Source organism: Paralichthys olivaceus, chromosome 5 (genome assembly GCF_024713975.1).
Source record: "Paralichthys olivaceus isolate ysfri-2021 chromosome 5, ASM2471397v2, whole genome shotgun sequence".
Classification (NCBI taxonomy): Eukaryota; Metazoa; Chordata; class Actinopteri; order Pleuronectiformes; family Paralichthyidae; genus Paralichthys; species Paralichthys olivaceus.
In genome coordinates, this window is record NC_091097.1 from 18,400,518 (window position 1) to 18,424,812 (window position 24,295).

Sequence of the window (24,295 nt, forward strand, 5' to 3'; positions counted from 1 at the left end):
TATTGTTGTTATTTCGTTGTATTGATTTGCTGCTTCTGCTTAGTTTTTAGATTCTAGAGTTCCATGTCATTGCTGCTCATGAGGACCTCTGTACTTTTTTTTTTACCTCATGTTTTGGAGTGACAATAAATCTTCTTGAATAATGCATCCCCCAACCTAACCCATCAAAACTAACTAAATACTAACTCTCACCCTAAACCGATTTTTTTAACCCCTATACTAAGTCTTAACCCTGAAACAGCCGAAGTGGGTCAGAAAGTGGGGACCGGCCAGAATGTCCTCACTTTCCCAAAATGTCCTCACTCTGTAGGTTCAAAATGGTCCTCACAAAGATATCTGCACACACCTACACACACCACAGTAAAATATTATATAAGGGAACGGAAAAAGAAGGTGGAATGGAGATTTGACACATTTAAGCAGAGAGATGATGTGAAAAGTGGGTTCAGTTGATCAGTCAACATTTATATCACGTATACAAATATCATTATATAACATCACATTACATTTTATTATGTTTGCACTTTTTGTATAACTTATCATTTTTTATGGTGTACGTTAAATGCATTCTCAAACTAAACTGTGCAATTTAATGGTTTCCAACTTGAATTAACACATTATAGAACCAACATACATGAAAATATGTAAATCTACATCACATTAACTGGATCTGTCTTCTCTACCAAAAGTTACACATTATTTCAGGCTGAATTTTTCAACATGTGCCCCCCGCCCCTCTAACAAGCCCAGATGTCAGATCGGGTGCAGACATGAGCATTTGTGGGAGAACATATTGGTTTGGACACGTCCCCTCTCGCTGCATGATGAGGAGATTATCTATCACCCTTATGAAAGAGGTTACGCTCTTAATCCCCGTCTGGCTGACACATTTTGTATCCTCTGTGCGCCTGTACAAAAAAAAAATCTCAACACTGAGCTGTAGAGATCCACAAAGTGACCAGAGCTGCTGAGGAAACATGGGCCCATGTTGCAGAGTAACTGAGGGTCAATCTCAAAGGTCACAGCTTTTGATTGGTTGGCTGATTTTGAATTTCACTCAAAATGGATTCGAAATATTTGCATGAAAAGCACAGATAGAAACCAGCAGCTTCAGCAGAAAGAGAATCACAGACGCATGGCTGGATAGGATCAATCGCAACTTAAATCAAAGTGAATGCAAATGTGTTTGTTGAAGGTCGGTTTACTGCTGTTGCCAACCTCATAGTCAAGGGGCCGTGAAATAATCACAAAATTCTGCCGCACAATGTTATTCTTTAAAAGTTTTAAAAATAAGGAATATAAAAGAATATAGAAAGTATTCAAATTAAAAGATCAGAGAGAATAAGGTCACTTACTGACTGAACTTTGTGAAATATTGTTTCATATGAAGAGGTAAAAATATATATATACTGATTACACATTTAAACCCATGGTGGAAAAAAAAACTTTGAATATTCAATAAAATTGTACTTTATTCAAATCAAATCATAATGATTATTTTGATATTTCGCATTTGCTGTTGCAAAATTGACCTGCATGAATAAATAATACATACACATAATATCCAGTATGATATGTTTTGATTTGAGTTTTTACAGTGTGTAACCCTTACAGTGGCCAGTAGAGGTCAGTGTAGTCTGCGTTAAGTTTGAAACTGTAAAAGAAGAGAGGTTAACCATTTTTTAAATTTTTTTCTCTGTTTATTTCTTGAAAGGAAATACACACATTTACAAATAATATAATGCATTTTATTTTGAGTACTAAAGCATGATATACAGGGTTTGTTTGTGGATTTATTTCGTGTGTGTGTTTGTCTACAGCAGGTCCTGCTCCACCCACACCGTTTTCTTCTGCTCGTCCAGAATTCGGTCTTTGATGACCCTGATGAGGTCGTCCGGTCCGGCCCAGGCCTCGGGCTCCAGGCTGGCGTAGAGGCAGGGGATGCTCTCCAGCTCCTTCTCCTTCGCCCGACACAATCTGACAAACTCGTCCTCCGACTCGACACGCAGAGACAGCTTCCTGCGTGGACAGGAAACAGGAAGGAAGCAGCACTGTGGTGGTGAGTGCGGTAATGTGTGGGGCCCAGTTACTGTGATGAGATACTGTAGAAACTCTGTGTGTTTCGTTGTAATTTCTAAAGACGATAACACGGACGTGTATTTTAAGTCGGATGCAGAACTCTCACCTTTCTCAACAGGAAACAGCTTAATGTTCAGTTCACACCTATTATCTGGGGGCGGCCGGATTTCATTGTGTAGTAAAACCTCATATATAAACTCTTTAAAACAGTTTGAGAATCAAACAGCGGACTCGTCCTTGGATTGAACATCTGATTTCCCTACAGGGATAAATAAAGTATTTCTGATTCTGATTAAAGGGTTGATGTGCATTTGTTGTGTGGTTTGCAGCTGAGGGTTAACGTGTCACAGTTTGTTCGGCGTACCGTAACTTCTTGATGTTTTTTTCACAGATCTTGACGTAGAGGATGATCGGGTAGATTTCTCTCCGCAGCAGATCTTTGACGCAGCTCAGCTCAGCCTCCAGCAGGCAGTGTTTACCCTGGTGATGTGTGGAAAAACATGATTTAGAGCAACATCACGTATGTTGCATGTATAACAAAAAACAGGCAATATTTTAATTAATGCCACTTTAATAATAACAACCAAAACCAATCTGTCAACAGGCTGAAATGCAAAAGATGCTCATTCATTTCATTGCAGAGATGAGAACACTGATACTACTAGAATGTCTTTAGTTCATATAAAGCTACTGAAAGCAGCCAAGTAGCTTAGCTCAGCATAAAGACTCGAAACAGATGGAAATAGCTAGCCTACCTCAAAGTAAAAAGAATACATGTCCACACATTAGCTAAAGCTAATAAAAAGGCCATGTTTTTTGGTATGGTCCATTTCCCATCCACAAACATGGAGGAGACGGTTCAAGCTGCCTTGGCTTCACTTTTGGGGAACGGTCTTTTGATCTTCATGATACTAACATGTGATTGTGATTTCAAACCATTCAGTTGTCAATGCTTGTGAATGTGAGGGACATTTTGTGTAAAGTAAGAAACAAATAAGGACATGAATGCAGGTACACACACACACACACACACACACACACACACACAGCTCACCTTGGCAGCAACAGCCTCAATGTTTTCTCGGGTGATGCATTCAAATGTGCCTTGTTTCTCTTTGTAGTGAATGAAGGGCTCCACGTTCTGTTTTAGATGAAAGTCCTCTTTGGACAGGGTGTCTACACACACACAAAAAACAAAACACGTTCACATGTTAATGATCACCACATTTAGCTCAGGAGGAACTGAAACTTGTCAGCTCGTTGCCCTGGGGAAATCTCCACCATTTCAAGACGTCACACATTCACTCGTTTTGCCAGATGTTTGACTCTGTCTGACCCACGTGTGCTGGGAGCATCTGGTTTGTCACGAGTGCAGCTCGACAATACAACCAAGTCTCAGATTGAGATGTGAACTTCTCCTGCCCCCCGCGTACTCTCTGGTTACCTACTTTAATTTACACCACAATGCGGCACAATACCTGACCTGAATCCCAATAGCAACTTCCATCTCTCTGTCTCCCCCTGCGACGTCTTGTTATCTTTCCCATCTTTGATTCACAATGGGTGAATGCACTGGATACGCCACGAAGGTCAAAATACTCCTCAAAAAGATAAGATACTCTGCAGTGGGCTGGCTTATTCCCATCGTACACTGACCTGGTTTGCAGATGTCATAGTCCATGGCTCCCCCCATGTTGAGTATTTTCTGGATAATGGTTTTGGCCAGAGCGGTGGGGCTGAAGAGGACCGGTCTTCTCCTCTGGGTCCTCTGGAGGGTGACGGGGCTGTAGGGAATCAGGTTCAAATTCCTGCTCAGCTCACTGTCTGGGTCAGCAGCATCTGTTTACAGCCAAGTCACCACACGAACAAAAAAAGAGTTGCACACAGTAAAACACCCACAGAGAGGAAGACATGTTACCTACGTCAAGCTACATCATTAACCCCAGCAGTCCCTCTAAATCCAATCAGGTTTCACCAATTTGCTCATTAGTCAGATTTTTTCATCAAGACCCGTCAATTATTCTCTGTCTTTCAGTAAAAATGTAAAAAAAAACTGCCTGATCTCAATTTTAACCGATAAAAAATTGGTCCAAATCTAAATTGTATGGGTTCTTCCACCAAGTTTCACAAAACCACACCAACCCATAGACAAGGTGTGTGTGTGTTTTATGGTTTTAACATGTAAATGACAAAAACCAGATAAAGTAACTAAACTGACTTAAAGTGAATTTTGCGTAAACAGAAAATATAGTTAAAATATATTATAGAACTCACTTTGTTCAAGGACCATAACAACACATTGTGGCATGATTATGTCTCATATTGATTCATAGTTTTGGACACTTTTTCGGCGCTTTCAACTTCCTTAAACTTTTCTCTAGAAAAATTGCACAATTTAAAAAAATACGTCTTAAAGATAAGATAACAAATAGTGGTACAGGAGGTACAGGAAGAGCTATTTAAGGCCTCTAACCAATTCATGTGAGAATTTCACAAAATTAGAAAAAACTTTTCTCAACTCTTTATCTGACATCATCGTTTGCACTTTGGGTGACACTTCTATTCTTAAACTGACACTTCATCCTTTAACTACAGCAAAACTGAAATTTTCAAAGTTTCCACTGATACTTGAGTTTCGCCCAGTGCTCTACACCAAAACTGAAAATCAAACGTCTTTCAGCAGTTGCATTGTAGCTGCTAACTCGTTGTCTTTCAGTATTAGTATGAATGTCGACCGGTTTGTCAACCGTTTCCACATTTTAGCGATTTTAAAAGTTTCAAATCAGCAGCAGACGTTTCCAGTGTTGGGCACGTTACTTTTAAAAAGTATTTCTATATATATAGTTACTAATTACTTCTCCCATTAAGTAACTGAGTTAGTAACTGAGTTACTCCACTATAAAAGTAACTAGTTACCAGGGAAAGTAACTGTTGCGTTACTCTTCTTTTTTTTAAGTTTAAATATGTTTAAGAATTTGGATTTTTTTTCTTGCAGGTTTCACAAGCCAGTTGCATAGAGTAGAATTGCATAGACAGGTACTTACACAGAACTTATTTATTGCACCTCAAACCACAACTGGTAGACATACTGTACTTCAAGTATTTTCTTCATCACAAAAATACACAGTTTAACAATATAACAATTAAGTGCTTTTAACTCTCTGTACATACTGTACTGTTCAAGTATTTTCTTAACAATAAAACTAAACAGTGGCTCCGTGTCCGTCTTTGTTAGCGGAGCTCACGTTAGCCACACCTGGCCTGCTATCATCATCATCAACGGTGTTTTTGGCCACTGGTTTAGTTGAAGCCTGTGCCGTTGAGAGATGTTTCATTAAATTGGAGTTGCTTACAACGGACGTGGACAAACACTTCACTCCGGGACATAATGTACACTTCACATGTACGTTTTTTCCTTTTACCTCAAGGAGATTGAAGTAATGCCTGTACTTCCACTTTGAAAAGGCCAACTTTTCCTCCACACTCGCCATTGCTGCCGCTTACCTCTGCTAGTTGGGTGTGTGTGAAGTTGCTGTGTGCGTGTGTGGTTTGTGTGTAAACTGAACACTGCCTCGGACTGGCTTATCATGAAAGCTTACTCCACCTTAGCCAATCATCATCACTTATGCGGCTGTCTCGCCCCTCCCTCCTCTCCTCACCAAAGAAAAATAAGTAATTATTTAGATTACCCGTTACTGGAAAAAATAACGCCGTTATTCCCATCATTGGACGTTACCCACCTTCTGGTCTGAGCGTCTCTAAGCCTTGTCTGGGTAGTGTTGTGCTGCCGGAGTTGATGAGCCTCACGCGCTCATTGCTGTTCATTCGCTTGTACTTGATATCCACCCTGCTGACAAACTACACATCAACACAGACACAGAGTGGTAGCATGTTATTAGAGACACCTTGGACATATAGCAGGGTTGTTATAATTTAAAAGACTCTGGTTTACCACTGCACTGAACAGACTGAACAACTGGAGTTTGTGTTTCCACTTCATTACCTGTAGTATCTGGGTGAGGAAGATGCTGGCTCTTGACAAGCGTGGGCTGGATTTAGGATCGGGTAAGGAGCTGGCTTCTTCTGGCTGTAGATTGCACTGCACAGGCACACGGACACAACTCAGTGGACTCAAACTACAGACACACGGCAACGCACAATGCTGACTTAACAGCTAGAATTACAACATAGATTTATATGAAGTCACAGTAAACTTTGACCTTTGATCAACACAATGGAATCAGTTCATCTGTGAGTCTAACTGAACATTTGAGCCAAATTTAAAAGGATTCTCTTGAGGCGTTCTTAGGATAACACAAGGAAAGAGGTTTGTGAGGTCACAATTCATCCTTAAGACATTAGTGCAAAATGCTTTTTACCCGACTGTTGCGGAGGCTTTCATTTTCATCTTTACCCCCTCGACACAGTAACTTCTGGATCTTTACCAGGAGCAGCTGCTGGGCCCTAAACACACACACACACACACACAAGGTTTGTACGTTTCTGTGAATGCACAAGTCTGAATAAGTGATTTCATCAAACTCTTTTATTTCTGGAAGAACGACTCTGTACCGTGAGTTGCTTGGTAAGGTGCCACGCTCCAACTGGTCGCAGCCGGTGTAGGGGTCAACACGAGTGCACAGCCACTCACAGCGGCCCTGGTGCCTGGTGTCTAGGACGTGCACCACCTCGTCACAGCGCACGCTCAAGGAGCAGCTCTCCGATTGGCCAGAGATGTTCAGGTTGACCCGTATGTAGAAAGAGTCGCCAGAAGCCAGTGAGCCCTCTGCAAGGTCCCTCTGAAGACGCCGGTAAGCTGAAGAACACACACGTTTGGATTTATTGTATATGAATGTTAAAACAGATAAATGTGTAAGAGTCCAGTAAAAGCAGGACTTGCCATCGAAGTTGGCTCGATAGTGCAGGCGAACCGGTCCAGAGCAGTGCTGCAGCGTCCAGTGGGCTTCTTCCTGGGTGCTCGTGTCCAATGAAATGCTTTGGTTCTCCCCACGTATGCAACCCTCGAGCTGGTCAGCCAATCGCAGAACAAGACAGATGATCAATGCTGCCGTGAACTGGTCAGTTATATCTCATCTTTTTGCATATTAGTCTCTCCTTATAGAAGATGGTTATTATGAATGGGAACAAGCAAAACAAACATGCATCTATATATACAGTTAACATGTCAGCAGTAGACAACATACCAACAGGAGGTGGTGACCCTCTCGTAGCCCTGCCTTGTCGGCGAGGGAACCCGATTGGACATCCGAGACGAAAATCCCGCTGTGGTTGCCACCAAGCAGAGCGATGTCCTTTAAAAGATTGTCGCTTAGCAACGACAGCTCCTGCACCGGCCTCAGGGTTGCGCTGGTCCTGGAGAAGGAGGACAGAGACGGACGGAAGGGCCTACACATAGACATACATACACACACAAAAACAAGTGTGACAGAGGCCAGTTAATCATCTCCTGAGTGACTTGCGATTATTCTGAGTGTCTGCGTCTACCTCCTTTTGCACATCTTATTGCACAATTTTTTATAGTTTTTAACATCCTGTAAATTCTATTTAAAATCTATTCTACTCTGTTGTGCTGTACCTCTCTAAAGAGAGTTTCCTGAAGATGTTGTTGACCTGCTCCAGGTCCAAAGTGTCCATTCCTTCTGACTGATGGGAGGAAGAAGATGAGTGGACAGAAGGAGGACCACGCTGCACTTCGTCGCCTAAGAAAAAGAAGAGACGGACAGAAATAGACAGGAAAGAGACATTAAGAGACCCATTAAAACTAGACTTACCACCCTGCTGTTGTCCGCCTGCTGAAACCAGTGCAATGTCTGTCTGAAATCTAATCAGTTCATCTGTGAGTCCAAGTGAAATTCTCTCAAGGTGTTCTTGAGATATCATCTTCACTAGACGGACAAACCAACAAGTTGAATACATAAAGCCTCTGGCCCCTGACTGTGTTCAGACACAGAGACATAAAAAAACTAACAAAGAGAACATAAATCCATTCAGATAGAAAACATGATATGTGTGAAACTATACTTTACCACAGTCCATGTTGTCACTATCAGAGTCAAAGAGGCTGAAAAAGACCAAACAATAGTGTTTTATTTCATATTCATAACAGGAAAACTACCCAATCCAGACCAAATTCATAATGAAACCACCTCTGTCAACACGGTTAGCAAATACCGACTGATTTAAAACATGACATGATACCTTTGAGGCTGGAAGTCGTGTTCCTTCTCCCTCTCTCTGCGGTACAGCGATCCTGTCTCAGGTGGTTCAGGGAGTGTGGACAGGATGCTGTCGTTACGGTAACGGAGCTGGAGATGTTACAGGTGAACAGAGCAGAAGCAGATAGTGGAAATCAACTTCACGCTTCGATGTGTTTTACCAAACAGAGAGACACAATACTGCAATATCCTGGTAACTAGTGCAGTTTCAGTCTAATTCAAACTTGATGACATGTTCAAGAGGCCAATGCAAATCTAGTCAGAGGCAACATTTGTGAAATATTCTCTCGAAGCATTCTCAAGATTTGACCACCAAAATCTAATCAGTTCATCTTTGAGTCAAAGTGAGCATTTTTGCCAAATTAGAAGAAATTGACTCGAGGTGTTCCTGAGATGTAAATAGCAGGTTTTGTAAGGTCAAAGCAGCCTTGACCTTTGACCAGCAAAATATTATCAGTTCATCCTTGAGTCCAAATGAACATTCGCACCAAATTTGGAGAAATTTCCTCAAGACAATTTTGAAATAACATGTTCACAATCATGGGACGGACAGACAACCTGAGATCATGCTGCCTCCGGCCTCTGACTATCTCCCACGCATCATAAAGAGGTGCATCATTTTCCTGCATTGATCAGACAGAAAAAATCTGTCCCTCACCATATTGGGCCTGTTGCTGTGCTCCATCATGGTGAAAGGAAGTGGGGAGGAAATGGGGCAGGAGGAGAGTGCAGGAGCTGAACTGGGAGAATACAAGGGGGACATGGGGAAGCTTGGGGAGGAAGGAAGGCGCTGGTTCAACGTCTGAATGTCCAGAAACTCTCCTCCGTTAACCGGCTGGGCTGAAAGGTGGAGACAAATGAGGGTGAACTTGGACAAAGGCAGTGTCATTATTAGGGTGTGAATGATTGAGTGAAACAGTGAGTTACCTGCAGCGGACTCTGAGTCTCTGTCTTTGGGGACACAGATCGGAGATTTACCTCTATTCTAAAAGACAAAACATCACAACTCTTTAGTTGGTGTTTAAAACTGTTAGGAAGAGAGTTGGTCATATTCTCCGATATGTAAATAAGTAAGTGTGACAGTAGCTGACCCCGGCTTTAAGATTAGGTCTGCGTTTGAGGCGAGGCTCCTCACAAAAGTGCTTCTCCTCTGGCGACTCATCACTGGACCATTCTGATTGGACCGCGATAGGTCTAAACCCGTCCCCCTGAGAGATGGTGGTCTGAGGCAGGTCCCTTGGCAGAGTTTGCTGAACAAACAGACCCAAGAAAATGTGGCAAAACATCAGAGACGAGCTGAGATGAAATGATGAACATCATGTGCAGACGTTCATTTGCTCTGCTCAGTCTCACCTGGTCCAGAACAACGTCCTTGGACACCCGTCGTAAGCGAGATTCCAGAGTGAGCAGCTTGGCCTCTTTGTGCACAATCTCAATCTGGAGCTCATCGCTCTTCTCCTCCAGCTCTCGGATCTGCTTGCGATATTTGTCTTTGTCAATCAGACTCTGGGAGAACTGATGCTGGGCCTCATCTCTGGCTTGAAATGCCTGTTGGTGAAGAGGGAGAGGAAGTAAGTAACAGAACAGAATGTGCAAAATGCAAAAATCTGCGTTTGTGTGTTTTCACCTGGTTCCTCTCCTTCTCCACTTCATCGAGCTGTATGGCGATGGTGTCCATGCGGTTACGATACATCTCGCAGTCCTTCTGCAGCGTGGAGGACTTCAGCTCCAGATCCTCCTTCTCCTGCAGATACTGCACACACACACACACACACACCCACGGGAGCTATTATATGTGGACATCAGACAAGTGGTCTCTCAACTAATTTGTTGCCTGTTTGAATCATGGCTCGAATGTAGTGCAATGACTGTGTGAACCTATGTGAATGTGATTCAAACTGAGAGCAAACACAGATTTGCAAAAACAAACATATGACCAGAGTCAAATGCCCATGAAACCATGTGTGAAAGACACACCCTGTGCAGAAACCCCCATCTCAGCGCTCGCTCTCTCTGGTCTTCTTCTGTGTGTGTGTGTGTGTGTGTGTGTGTGTGTGTGTGTGTGTGTGTGTGTGTGTGTGTGTTACCTTGTCTCGTAGTTCCTCTGCCTGTCTGACTTCTTCGTGCAGGTTGTACAGGCGGTTCACCAGATCCTGTCTGTCTTCTAGTGCTTCCTGTCTGTCATGCTCCAAAATATCAAGGATGGTCTTATCTGAAGCAGGACCAGGCTGGATATAAAACACACGTACACACACACACACACACACACACACAGACACACACACACACGTACCACAGTGTCATCAATACCTGTCAACCCTACAGAGCATTTTAACAGAGCAACTATACATCTCACTTCACTCTCATTAGCTGAGGACCCAGATATTTCTTGTGTGTGTGTGTGTGTGTGTGTGTGTGTGTGTGTGTACCTGTATGAAGGACTGTAGCTCATGTAGCTTGCACTTGAGCGTCTCGTTCTCTCTTTCCAGCTCAAAGATTTGCTCTTTCTTTGGCCGGTTCTCAATGTCGTTCTTCAGCTTGAGACTCTGCCTTCTCTCCATCTTACACTCCTCCTCCACCTTGTTCAGCCTGTGCTTCAGCTGATCGATCTGTGCACACGGAGAGAATCAATAATAAGGTTTGGATACACTGCGCCCTGATCGATGCCCTCAGACCTCATCAGAGCATCTTTGTCAGTGTCTTATTATTGATTTCACGGATCCGGACCGTGACATTGATGAGTACCTTTAACTGCAGGTCTCGACTCCTCATCACCGCCATGTTCTTCTCCTCGCTCAGCGTGGCGTACCTCATGGCCAGTTTGTAGTTTTCGTCCTTCACTCTCAGCAGCTCATCACTGTATGTGTTTCTATCTTCCCTCAACTTATTGTATCCTGCAGAAGTAACAGCAGTCATTTAAAGTCATCCTGGACAATTTATAACTATATCGTATCATTGCAAAATGTTTTGATGTATTATATCTAGATATAATATACTATAATATAACTTAATATAATATAATACAACATAATATCTGTTGCCATGACAACCATAGTATGTTGTAGTTATATATGTTATGAGCTGACCTCAAATAATTTTTAGCTTTTGGGTTTTTCAGCTGCAGATTTTAACTACACAGGAAAAACACGTGTCCTAGTTTCATCAGTGGAGAATGTGACTGTCTGTGGTGGACTGAGCAGGGTAAACACAGACTGATGGGGATCTTGTACTTCATGATAAGAAATATCTACATATATCTAAAATATCAACATATATTTTTACTCTGTTGAAAGGCCTGCAGCTCCTGATTGGCCAGCCGCAGCTTCTTCTGCTCGTCCTCCAGCGTGCAGTTCTTCCTGCTGAGCTCGACACTCTGCAGGGTCTTGACTTTGGACTGCTGCTGCAGCTTCATCACTTCGTTCATCAGGAAATGCGTCAGGCCCTCGTGACCTTCCTCCACTGCAACGGTGGAGACATGGAGAAGAACGACACATGGCTGAATATCATGCACAGTAAAACTCAGCCTAGATACCAGCTCATCAAGATCTATGAAAAGGGTTGTTGAATGAAATGATCTTTTGTTTGCAAAAGAATCAACTTCTAGAGACTAAAACTCACACAGATCATCACTTGCTTCAGTTCAGGGTAGAGAACATTGTGTCTCTGCAGTATGCTGCATCAAAGTGTGTGTCTCACCTACGATGGTGGAGAAGCGTCGTGTGGGATCCTTCCCTGTGACCAGCTTGTACAGCTCAGGGTAGTAAAACTCCAGACTCTCCAGAAACGCTATGTAACCTCGCTCCCCTTTAGTGTGGAGGATGTCGAGCAGGCGGCCTGATGGAGGTTTGACATTGACATTTGTTGGATTACATTTCACAGCACAGTCTCAGATACAAAGAGGAGGAGTTGTTGATGTTGTTGTTGTTGTTGTGTGACTCACAGTTAATTAGTCTTTACATTAACAGAGAATCAAATTATTCAAGAAAAGATGAAACACACAGTGGTGTCTCCATGACTTCAGAGGACATTGACTTACATTGATTTCCTAGAGAGTAACTCAAACTTAAACCATAGTTACTACTCACCTAACCCTAACCCTAGTCTAAACCCAATCCCAATCTTAATCTTACATATATTCTTGGACTCAGGGTTTGGGCTCCTCGTCAGGTCCTGGGAGGGACAGTGCACCTTCTGTGTCCTTCCACAGGAGACGGGTTTGGTTCCTGTACCCTGACCCTACTCCAACATACTCAAATGGTCTTCACAAAGATATAAGTACACACACACAACACTTACTCGTTCGGTTTGCTTTGGACACCAGCAGCAGGGAGTTGAGAATCTCATCCTCATCCTGCTCATCCAGGACTTTGCACTGGCGGAGGTAGGGGGTGAGTTTTGCTGGGGAGATGGAGCAACTCAGTTCATAGCGTTTGCTCTCCACCGTCTCCCACAGCTCCTCCACATCATCAGACGTCCCGTTTTCCATCTCTCACACCCTGAAAAGTCATAAAAAACCTTCAGGATTTCAGAATAAACAGAAATCACAGCCTGGATGGTCCGGCCTCTCCATCAAATAAATCACAACGTAGACATCGCTAGACTCCGCCGGATACAAGAGCAGAACCCAGAGTGAGATTTTGCTCATTTGAGTCCCACACATTCTCAACACCTGAACTTTAACCAACTGACATCTTTCCATTGCTTCTCCTGTGTATTTAAGCTCTCTCTACTCTCTTTATCTTGCTCTCACTCCCACTTCATTTCCTCTCTCCATCATTTCACTCTCTCACACACACACACTCACACTGCCCATGCAGCTCTAGTATTTGCATGCTGCCTGGCTAGTGGCCGTTATCCTATAACCCTGCTTTATGACTTGTAGGCAAATCAAGGCTCTGATGTCATTGCTCAAGTAAACACACACACAATCACAAACACTTTTGCATACAACTGTCACCTGCACCGTGCATGTAAAACTTTCAGCCCGTGCTCTCACACATCACACAAACACAAACTGGTTGAATCGAAGTCAAAGGATGCACCAGAAATGTTTCACTTCATTTCTCCACCAACGACATTAGTGATGAGGTTCTTTTCAAATGCAGCCTGAAGACAGTTATTTGTACGTGGAGAGTTAACGTAAGCTGCAAAAGTCACAGCACATGGTGAAACTTTTAACACTCACATTAAACACACATCCATGCACTCACACTGAAGTGCACAGAGCACACACACACACACACACACACACCACCACACACACACACACATCACAAGCTCACAGACGTATTGAGTAACCACATACATGTTTCCTCTTCTCTCTTCTCTTATTTTGGAGTTCATTACCGAGAAGCCTCATCCTTGCTTCCTCCTTCTCAAACCAGATGTGAGTAGTAGCTCTCGGCCTCTGTTCACCTTTCTTCATCTCAGTTTTTAGTTATTATGGTCAGAGGAACTGATTGTCCTTTTTTTCAGAGAGAGAGTGTGTGTGTGTATGTGTGTGTGTGTGTGTGTGTGTGTGTGTGTGTGTGTGTGTGTGTGTGTGTGTGTGTGTGTGTGTGTGTGTGTGTGTCCTCAAACTTTATCCTTTTTTCCAGTAATTTCAGACTCTAAGAAACAAACACATATTACGACAACTCTCTTGCACGACTCTTCAAGCACTGAGAAGTTAATTTCATTGTTTTCTCAGACCCCTCGTTAACTTGCTGCACCTTTATGTCTCTTACAGCATAAATATTCTTTATACCACTGTCAACTGTTATTTTCCTGAAATCTACAATAATGAAATTGTTGCCCACCATGATTTTGTCAATAAAACGATAACAGTAATATAATTTTATTTCATGACAGCTAAATATGCATAATTTGCAATTATTAGATTATTAATACAAAACGGTTCCACGTTTACTCTTTAAAATGTCAGATATTTAGATATTTCATTTATTTTATTTAAAGTTTTTCAAATGAAAATTTTATATTTGGTCTTGAAACTTGTTTTTTTAAAGAAACTGAAATGGGTTTCTTCAAATGAAGACAGTTTTATGTGGACTCCCATGTTTCTATGTTAAGAATTTTGAAGAGAACCCCAGCAAATGCATTATTACCATTACTATTGTTTATGTGCTTCTTTCTGTATTTGAACCATTTGTTTTCTTGTTTTTCAGCATTTTGTTCTTTGTGTTGCTCTATAAACAAAGTAATTATTATTATTAAAAGCCCAAATGAACAATATGAGTAGATTGAACAAACCACAACAACACGTGTAAACATTTGTCTCATGCATTGTGACCCAGATTCATTGAAGTCTCAGCCGACCACAGCTATTTTCTGCACATACAGACACAAACTGTCCATCACAGTGGAAATCTAATCTACTGGTACTGACTCATAGAGTGAGAGCAGATTATAGAGCAGTCAATCCAATATCAAACAGTTGAGCACAGTCACTGAACACGTAGAGGAAGTTTTGCTTTTCATTGTGCACATGAAGTTGGATTATGTTTTGCAGGATTTAAAGTCATAGGGTTCAATCAACTCAAGTCCATTCAAACTTTGTCCCTGTGCAGCAGATGCGGCTCAGTGATCATATAAGGCTTTCGTCCAGACTCACTGTGAGTGTGCTGGACTGGGATTGGCTGGCTGATGGACTGATATGATTGGTTCAGGTGTGCGAACCATCATAAAGGCTCCATTGTGCAGCAGAAACACTGGAGCATATAGGAATTTGATATGTGGGCTCCGACCATGCCCTGTGGCCACCACCTGCAGCTATAGTTTGCATAATTCTGAAAATGACATACAGAGGCAGGGGCAGGACGCTGCAGTGAACCATGGAAGAAATTTGATTTAATGCTTTTTCCTTTGCACTCATGTCATTTTCAAAAGTTAATTTTGTTTCCCAGAGGTTTTGTCTTCTTATGGTCACATACTTTATTGTTTTTCACATTTATAAAATGAATGCACATTGATTTAAATGGGAAAAACATTAAAGCTAATACTTGAAAGTTGGTATTGTGTGCACTGTACGTGACCTGTGTCCCTCTGTGTCTCTCTGATTCTCCCTCTCACTGGGTCACATTGTCTTCTGCACCTGCTGCTGGAATCCCAAACATTTTGATAATGCCAGATAATGTCCCAGGGATGACAGAGGTTCAGCTAATGTTACCAAACCAATAACTTTCTCTTTTCATGTAGGAGCCAAGATGATTTCAGTTAAGGCCAAACATGGAGTCGTTCCTGAAGCACAGGATCTGCTGCGTATATCACAAATCATACATGTTGGAGACGCTGTGGGCACAGGGACGCAAATCACCACCACGATATTTTGGACCTGCTCCCAAAATACTAATATTCTGAGGAAGAGGAGAATCATGCAAGTCACTTTATCTGCAGGGATGTAGCAGCAAAATAATGAAAACCAATCACTTGTAACCAAACTAAGCCCCCGAATGATTGGTTTGAAATCATTAAAGAAAGTCAAGGACGGAGAGACTGACTTTGCTTCTCAGACAGTGATGCTTACATTACAAGACGGACAGTCAGAGGAGGTTGTCTCGTAGCCTTTCTCCGTGTTCTCACTCTTTAAACTGTCTTTTAAAATTTCTCATACTGTCCTTCTCCTATATACCCATTTGTGTGTGTGTGTGTGTCTGTGTGTGTGTTGTTAAAGAAGAAAAATGATTCAATAAAACTAAAGTGTGAAATAGAAGCACAGGACCTGCCAATGGATGAAGAAATAACTGCCACCATACATGCAGAACAGGTTTTGTATCGTAATTAAGCAGCACAGGGATGAACCCACATCAGTGAGGCACATGAGGGACAAACCTGCAGTGTGTGTGTATGTGTGTGTCTGTGTTTGTACTCGAGTCTGTTCGGTGAAGAATCTGCATCAGACATTTAAAGTATCAGACGAATGCGATGAGAGATATTTTTACCTACCTGAGGTGCGGCAGAGTGAAATAGTCTCGAAGTTTCTGTGGCAGATCAAACTTTGTGTTGTTTTCTTCTTGTTTTAATCACAAAACCTGTTGTTTCACCCACAAACTCGGAGGCTCAGGTTGTCTCCATGTAACCGACTGACACACACACACTGAGAGAGAGAGAGAGACACACACACAGAGAGAGACAGAGAGGTGGGCGGTGTGTGAGCTCAGATGGAAATAACAAGTTCTCTGCAGTGAGGTGAGAGAACAACAACCTGTTTCACTCAATATATCAGCACAAATGCATGATAGGTTCATAGAAGATGAGTAACTTATAGAAAGTGCTTTTTACTATCTGTTGAGAACTAAATCTATAGCTGCATGTTATCCAGGGGAGGTGCCAGGGGCGGGCTCAGGGGGGGACACCATCCCCAGCTGAAATCTGATAGGCCCCTGATGTGCCCCTATCCTAATTTGTTAAACGTCTACAAAAATCTAAATCATTTTTTAAATTTCTCTCTGACTTTGTCTTTTTGCTCCGTTGCTTCAGCGCTATTTGGGAAATGCTGCAAAGAAAGTGAAGTGAATGTGAAGTTGAATGGGCCACGACCTTACACCAACTCTAACCCTATCAACCCCTCTTGTGTAATCCTGACAACTAACATGACAGACACAACGAAAACTGCCACCGTTAGAGGTTTGTCTCCGTTTACAGGGAAATTTTGTTGCACTGAATGTATTTTTTTGAAGATTGTGGAAATACTGAAGAAGTTTCACTTCTCACAATATTTTCGAGGAAAATATAAAATTGCAACAACATCTATCTGAAGGCTGCATGTATTTAAACTGCAGTGTTGCTCCTGTAATGAGACCTGGCACCGAAAACTTCCTCCGTCAATGACACTTAATTCAGACCTCTGCATAATGAGTGTGTTTCATTTTTGTTAGCTATTTAAAGTTCTGTACTCACTGTACAGAAATCTGAACACAGGACTTTTATTCTTCGTAGACAGATGAAGGATAATGTCTACAGAAACAGAGTAATTTGAAATTCTTGAGTAGTATTTATGTTCAGGCTATTTTATTTCTATTTAATTGTATCACCTACTTTCTATTTTGTATGTTCACTTGCTCTCGTTTCTCCCCCTTTTATTACTACTATTACTACTATTGCATGTGTATACAATCAAACACACACTTTTATATATTAGTGGTGTTTTTTGTGGGTACATTGTTCATAGCTGTCAATTATGTATTTTCTAATTTTGTGAAATAACCATCTTCAGGTAGAGGCTTTAAAATGAGCTCTGGGTTTTCTGCCTCCTGCTGCACTGGATTTTATTACATTCTTTTGAATCTGTGCTAAATAAATACAAAACTAAATCTTTCTTGTTTTTTTGTGTTTGGTCAGTTTTGGGGATTTAAAAAAAAAAAAAACCTCCCTGGGTGTGGAAGCGGAACTAAAGTCGCATCATGTGAGTTCCAGTCAGGACGCGATTAGAGAGCGGACTGTTTACTTTCCGCTGCGGTCCGGTGTCACAGAGTAAATGTCCTGGAAACATGTTCTCTCACGGTTCTGAGAGTTTAATCAAACAAGCGAGGTGAGAAAATATGCATCAAGATGAATTCCTGCCTCCGTCGACTCTTCTCTTCGTCTTGTTTTCACAGTTTTACTCCTTGTTTTGCTTTTGCTATGCTAACCAGGCTAAAGGCAGCTAGCTTACCAAAACAGTCATTTTTCAGAGGGAGGATTGCAGATGAAAATTAATTCCTCTTTCCTGTTTGTTTGTGTATTTGAGGCTCGTCACCGTCACATTTTCATTGTTTCGGTCACATGAGATTCTGTGTAAACAAAGTCCGAACTTTTTAGGGGAACTCTGGTCGTGTCGTCATTTCTATGTGTCACAGACAAATAATTCTCTCATGGTTAGAAGCTCATGTCCAGCTCCATATCCCCAATATAAAATATCAGCATTGGGAATGTCTATAAAAGTTGCATTGCTTGAAAAACATACCAACTTTCAGAGGACAACATGAATGTTGTGACAATCATTCAGGTTTCTGCAGTAAGACTTTTCAGACACGGTGTCGTTTCGTTTCAGGGAGATTCAGGAGTCTGAGCTGCAGAAGTTTTACTGCAGATTAGTGAAGCTGCTCCAGGGGAAGGAGTTCGGTCATGAGACGATGGACTCCCTGCAGAGGCTGCACCTCATCCTCTCTGCCACCAAGTACACCAGGACGTAAGAGCTCCAGTCCACACCTCATATACTTACCCTGTAACGGACACCTCTCATATTACTGATCCCTCACGACTCACCTCTGTCCTCTTCTCTAAACTCATATCAGTCACAGAGTGGTCCACAAAAAAGACAGCATCCTCTCACTTTCAGACTGGACAGATAGGAATTGTTCTTATGATAACGGCTCAAAAACACTGTGGTCTGTTTCTGCTGCAAACTGTTTAATATCCGACATGAGCTGTTTATGCTTGACCTCTCTGTCCTCGTACAAACCCATCGTCTTGTGTCTCCCCTGTTGTCCTGACTCCAGGTTGCCTGCGGAGCTACAGAGGAGGCTTTTATCGCTCCTCTCTTCACCAGTGGAGCAGCTTCAGGTGCTGAGCTCAGCTGTGCTCAGAGAGACACTGCCCCTCTCTGGGCAGGAATTGAACTACAACCAGGAGAACGTTCAGCTGAACATCCATTCAGCCGCCCTGCTGCTCTCACAGGTGTCGTTTTCAACACAACTAACTTCGCCAGAGAGATTTTGTTTTCATTGGCATCTGTTGATTTTTTTAGTTTGCAGGATTATGCAAAAAAACTACTGGACCAATTACAATAAAAAGTGTGGAAGGATGAAGTTTGGGTTATGAGAGAAATGCAGGTCAGGGGGCAGATGCAGGGATATATCTTTTCTTTCTTAAAGGTATTTTTCAACATTTTCCAGGATTTCTCAGAGAATAAATCATGAATCTTCATGAATAAAATCTTGATGATCAACTGATCAACCCATTAAGTAAATTTGCCACAACTCTGAACTCGAACAACATGGTTTGTATTTTGTGAAATCCTCAGAAGAAAGTTTACTAAATACTGTTAATAGTAAAATTTACACTATTTTGCTTCATTTGTTTCAACATAACAACTCGAGGAGTTTGTTTTGTTTGCAGATCTAAACTCATCACCATGTTTCCCACACTTTGACCCCTGCAGGCTGGATCCAGAGCTGATCTGTCATCTCTATGCGCTCAGCTCCTTCGCAGCCTGGAGAGCCGTCAATCCGAGGGTCCGTCTTATTCACTCACACACACATTGCCGATCCTCAACGCCATCCTCACACACAGCCCCGAGTGCCTCACTGAAGGTAACAGACAAAACCAATCCAACCACTTTAGTTTCCAGCAAATTTCAAGACAGAAAGTTCAACTGAATTGCAAATCAATGATGAAGTTGTTTGCATGAAAAGTTTTCTCACCACTCCTCCTCCCCACCTGGCTCACCACAGATCACGTAACCCTGCTGAGTAAAAAGCTTGTCGATTGGCTGCGTTATGCGAGCATCACACAGGGAGGCGGAGCTTCTTCAGGTGGATTTTTCACAGGACCCAGGTCACGACAGGTAAATCTACACTCCTACTTAAAACCAGTCTTTAAAAGCTTTCTCTTGATTTTTCAACCGCTGGATTTTATATTTACATCAGCCAGTGCCGATAGCAGAGCTGGACGGGACGGTGTCTGGGGATTTCTTCACCGTGCTGTGTGTGGGCCAAGGCTTCACTGAGGACCAGTGGATGAATGTTTACTCCTTTTCCATGCTGCATCACTGGCTTCTCACCTACCACTCTGCTCCTAGTGGCAACACCTTAGCAGATACTGGTATGAATCTACACTTTTCAAACCACAACCTTTCGTCTTCTCATGCAAGAGAAGCTCATTACTTTATTTCATAGCCGCAAAGTACATACAAGGAACATCAGCCTCAAAGAATCGGCCACGATGGCTGAATACATCTATACGGCTCCTGTCCGATGACCTGTACTGTGTTTTCATCATCTCCAGCAAACAGGTTACAGCTCAGCTTCTCTCTCTCCCACTCCCACTCCTTTTCTAATGGTAAGATTTGTGAGTTTGTTGACCTTCCCTGCATGCGCGTCTCAGAAGCTGAAACTCTGAAACAGCTTCTGGTTTTTTAACTCTGGGGTAACACAGATCAACTCACAACTCCTGACATGACCGTGACTCACAACTGCATTTAATCAGATGATCTCTAACCAGAAATTTTCATATCGGACTTCTCAACGACACTTTCACTGGTGTGTGTGCGTCATCTGATGACTCAGTAAACCTGAATGAATCACTGTGGTGAATGACTAAACAGATGCTCTGATAGCGACCACTTGGATAATTGTATGTAATCCATGTATACGTAAGATGTTGCAATGTAATGTAAAATAATAATAATCTACCACCGGGGAATTAACAAGCCTTGTATGAACATCCTGCCTGAGTAAAACAATCCTGTATGCACCGTAATGCCTCCTCAATGCGTCTGGAGAACCGATCACATCGTTCAGAGGTGATGTTGGAAATGTCTCTGACTCGCTGCAGTTTCATGATGAACTGAAACTATTTTTAACGCTTCGCTTTGCATATGTTGATTCATTTGTGGCCAACGTCATATTAACATTGAACATTGATCCACTAATTTGATTTGAATGAGTGGAATACATCATTTGACTCGTGACCTCTCCTTCCTGACCTCTCGTGTCGCAGATGACCGGTCGGAGGTGGACGGATCAGTGGTGTCTATGGTTTCGGCAACTTCCTCCTCCAGCCGACTGCTGCCTCCAAAGGAGCGCCTGAGGGAGAAGGCGTTCCAGTACTGCCTTCGCCTCATCGAGCAGAGCGATCGCAGTGAGTTTGTTAACAAAGATTATGAATCAACTAGTGCATATTCAAGTTTGTTTGTTTTCCTGACTGTATATTATATTACACACTAATAGATACTATAGTAGACTTCATTTTGATGTGGATTCTTTTCTGTGCCTCAGAGGCGCTCAAACGCACAGACACAGAGCTGCAGAAAGCGGTGAGTCCATGTATTATACTTGCAGATGTACACTTTCCTACAGGTTCTCCCAGTCCTATCCAATATATGTTTATGGCACTAATCAAATCTTATTAATTACTTAAAATCCATCCAGTGATTATCGACTAAGCATCCTTTTCTCTCAAGTAAATTAGTTTTAACAACAAGTTTGTGATTTTTTTGTCCTCAGAATGATCAAGAAAGATTAAAATGATTTTCCTTTTACCCCAAGCAGCACATTAAACCAGATTTTGTATAATTCCTAGTGTTTGGTGGAGGCAGTATGTATCCTGGACTGTGTGTGTGTAGAGGACACTTCACTGGTCTACCGAACGTTCCCGTGTGTGAAGGCCCTCTTTGGTCGTCTCAGCTCGGACCTGACGTTTGCCAGAGTCCTGCTGCCCATAGCACAATTCTACCTTAACCATGGTACGTGTATGCAACAATACCTACATGTGCTCTACTTCACACAAGCCTCTCTTTGTAAATGCAGCTATAAGAAAAAGTATGTGTGTATAGTAGTTCTCACACATGCAGATAAGTCCTTTTAAAATGTGAACCTGTGTAGGTGAAATGGCGGCAGTGGACTGTGAGAGCGTGTGGAAGCTGGTGTTTGGTCGTTTCCCAGCCGAGCTCTTCAACGATCCCTTTCTGGCCCATGAGCTTCTACGCTTCCTACGACTGAACCTTGGGAGCCTGCAGCTCCGAGTCCCACAGTATCCCCGCTCATTCCCAAACCTGCTGAAGGTCACAGATGATGCATTCAGACTTTTCAGTACTCAGCACAAACTTAACTGTAAATGAAAAGAGTGGAATACGTATTGCTCTCTTTCTCTCTCTGTAGTTTTTAGCCTGGGACAGCCCAGCGGTGGTGGATGACTTTGTGGATCTGCTGCCCTCTCTGGTCACCGTTGAAACTGCAGTGGAGCTGCTCCACACACTGCTCGACCTGCCCTGTCTCACTGCCACGCTGGTCCTGCAGCTCAGGTGCACGTCAGAAAATCTAAAATCTAAAACCCTGATGGGGCTTCAGTGCATTCACATCTTTTACCAACATCTGACTGATCATATGTTTGTGTGCTCTGCAGGTCGACGTGCTCACCCATCTCCGAGCCAGGTGGACGTGGCCTCCTGTCACTGGATGCGTTTCGGAGCCCGTCTTTCAGAGGCCTTTTTCTCTACCTGCTTCGAGCAGAGGCGGGATCAGGTGATCACAGTAACGCAGTTAAAAAAATAAAGTCAGATATCTTAGAGAATTTACTTTTGCACTGACTTGCTATGAAGTTAAATGGACAGCGTTTAAGACAATATAGTTCATCCATTATTTTGAAAAGACAGCAAGTGTAACCGCCCTTTTTTTCCTCCCACCACAGGGGACACGATCGACAGACTGAGCACGCTCCATGAGTTCCTCGCTGAGTCGGCTGATTGGCCGAGAGTCGTTCAGTGTTCCCAGACTGTCCCGGTGCTGTTGCACATTTTCTTCAACACTGTTGTCACGGTGAAGAGATTAAATGTTCTTTCACAAATACAACCACTGTGCATTAAAATGCTGTCTGTTTTCATTCAGCTGGATATTCAACTCCCATGTATGTGTGTTGTTTGCAGGTGGCTGACGAGAAGCTTTTAGCCCATTTGATTCTGGTGATGCTGGAGAGAAGCAGCCTCCTCCTCAACCTCCCCACATACATGAAGGAGATACACAGGTAGAGCTTCACACGTGCTGCGGAACTCTGCTCAGCATCCTGATGCTCTGCGTTAGTTCCACATCTCTGCTCTCTCTCCTTGCCTCTGCAGGGTGTTCAGCTGCCACCTGCTGAGGCTGTGCAAGCTCCGCCCCTCCCTGGTAGTGGACCAGTCTCATGAGTTGCTGGAGTTTGCTGGAACCACAGCGAGCGTCTACAGCAAAGAAGAAATCTACACACACGTGGTGATGAAACTGTTTTCACTTGTTATTGTTGCCTCCTCATGGTTTTGACAGGAGCAGTAGACCTCATTGGGACCAAAGCCTGGTCCTAATGAGGCAAAACCTCATTTCTGATCAATGTCAGGTGTGAATTGTTGATTGACGGGCTGGGTTTAGGTATGAGTTGGTCATGGTTAAGGTTAGGGACAAGGTTTTGGTTAATGCAAAGTCTCACCCGACCTCACATCTCCAGCTTCAAACCATTTCCTGTGTATTCAAATGTCTCGCACCGAAACACTGATACCTGACTCCGAAATCCTATTCAACTTGTGTGGCTCTCAGGTGTGGGCGCTGGGAGAGTACCTCTCTGTTTCGTGCGACAGCCGCTGCTCTGTGACGCTCATCACTTCCTGTTTTGAGACGCTGGAGGCGGTGCTGTTTGAGATAACTTCCTCGACCCCGCCACCTGGAGCGGCTTGCCCTGCCCCGAGAGTCGTCACCACTCTAATTAGTGCTCTCGCTAAGCTGGCGTCACGCTCTCATGACCTCATCCCCAGGTGAGTGGCGAGTAAAATATCACCGTTTTGATTTTCACTCACAGCGCCTGCGTCTGTAACGCGGTGCAATCGTGTGTTTTCGCTCTGTTGTAGGGTGTCTCTGTTCCTCTCCAAGCTGAGAACGGTGACCAGGGCGGGTTCAGTGGCCTGGTGCTCTGACGAGGAGGATCTTGTTGCCATAGTAACGCGGGGGGAGGAGCTGTGGTCGCTGCTGAAGACACCCGGTGTGGCTCAGAGTGTCCTGACCCCGCCCCCACATGTCACCACACCACAGTGGCACAGAGACACAAACTTGTCCATGTCACTGCAACTGCGAACCCTCACCAGCCTCACACACACACAGTGACACACAAACACACACACGTGCACAACCCACAAACCTCAGCACCTGCATTTACATCAAATGTGCATCTCAGTGATTGTTGCTTGATTTTTCTTTTTTGCACATTACTTTTGTAAATAAATGATAATATTGAATTGAAACTTACGATGAATCACAAACACT

General features: G+C 43.0%; 2 protein-coding genes across 3 annotated transcripts; one reads left to right on the top strand and one right to left on the bottom strand.

Annotated features, from left to right (window-relative positions):
• Window positions 1-1,678: 1,678 nt before the first annotated feature.
• Window positions 1,679-16,951, bottom strand: card11 (caspase recruitment domain family, member 11). The gene is made up of 25 exons (XM_069525746.1): window positions 16,257-16,951; window positions 12,612-12,811; window positions 12,012-12,149; window positions 11,598-11,774; window positions 11,061-11,209; window positions 10,745-10,924; window positions 10,403-10,543; window positions 9,943-10,068; window positions 9,669-9,863; window positions 9,407-9,565; window positions 9,243-9,300; window positions 8,974-9,155; window positions 8,299-8,405; window positions 8,127-8,161; window positions 7,676-7,799; window positions 7,284-7,485; window positions 6,980-7,106; window positions 6,652-6,895; window positions 6,459-6,543; window positions 6,083-6,178; window positions 5,820-5,937; window positions 3,736-3,918; window positions 3,134-3,255; window positions 2,444-2,559; window positions 1,679-2,019 (listed from the first exon to the last, which is right to left on the bottom strand). The coding sequence occupies exons 2-25, from the start codon at window positions 12,799-12,801 to the stop codon at window positions 1,815-1,817; spliced, it is 3,459 nt and encodes a 1,152-aa protein (XP_069381847.1). The 5' UTR covers window positions 12,802-12,811; window positions 16,257-16,951; the 3' UTR covers window positions 1,679-1,814.
• Window positions 16,952-17,651: 700 nt separating this feature from the next.
• On the top strand, window positions 17,652-24,277 carry ap5z1 (adaptor related protein complex 5 subunit zeta 1). Of its 2 annotated transcripts, XM_020106620.2 has the most exons (18): window positions 17,652-17,841; window positions 18,343-18,480; window positions 18,791-18,968; window positions 19,453-19,603; window positions 19,745-19,857; window positions 19,940-20,114; window positions 20,298-20,351; window positions 21,012-21,152; window positions 21,290-21,327; window positions 21,594-21,756; window positions 21,896-22,074; window positions 22,172-22,314; window positions 22,416-22,534; window positions 22,701-22,828; window positions 22,936-23,033; window positions 23,125-23,257; window positions 23,576-23,790; window positions 23,884-24,277. In XM_020106620.2, the coding sequence occupies exons 1-18, from the start codon at window positions 17,801-17,803 to the stop codon at window positions 24,134-24,136; spliced, it is 2,460 nt and encodes an 819-aa protein (XP_019962179.2). In that variant the 5' UTR covers window positions 17,652-17,800; the 3' UTR covers window positions 24,137-24,277. The 2 variants fall into 2 exon arrangements, with proteins under 2 accessions (XP_019962179.2, XP_019962180.2); XM_020106621.2 differs by lacking the exon at window positions 20,298-20,351 and having other exon boundaries at window positions 17,688-17,841.
• The last annotated feature ends 18 nt before the right edge of the window (window positions 24,278-24,295 follow it).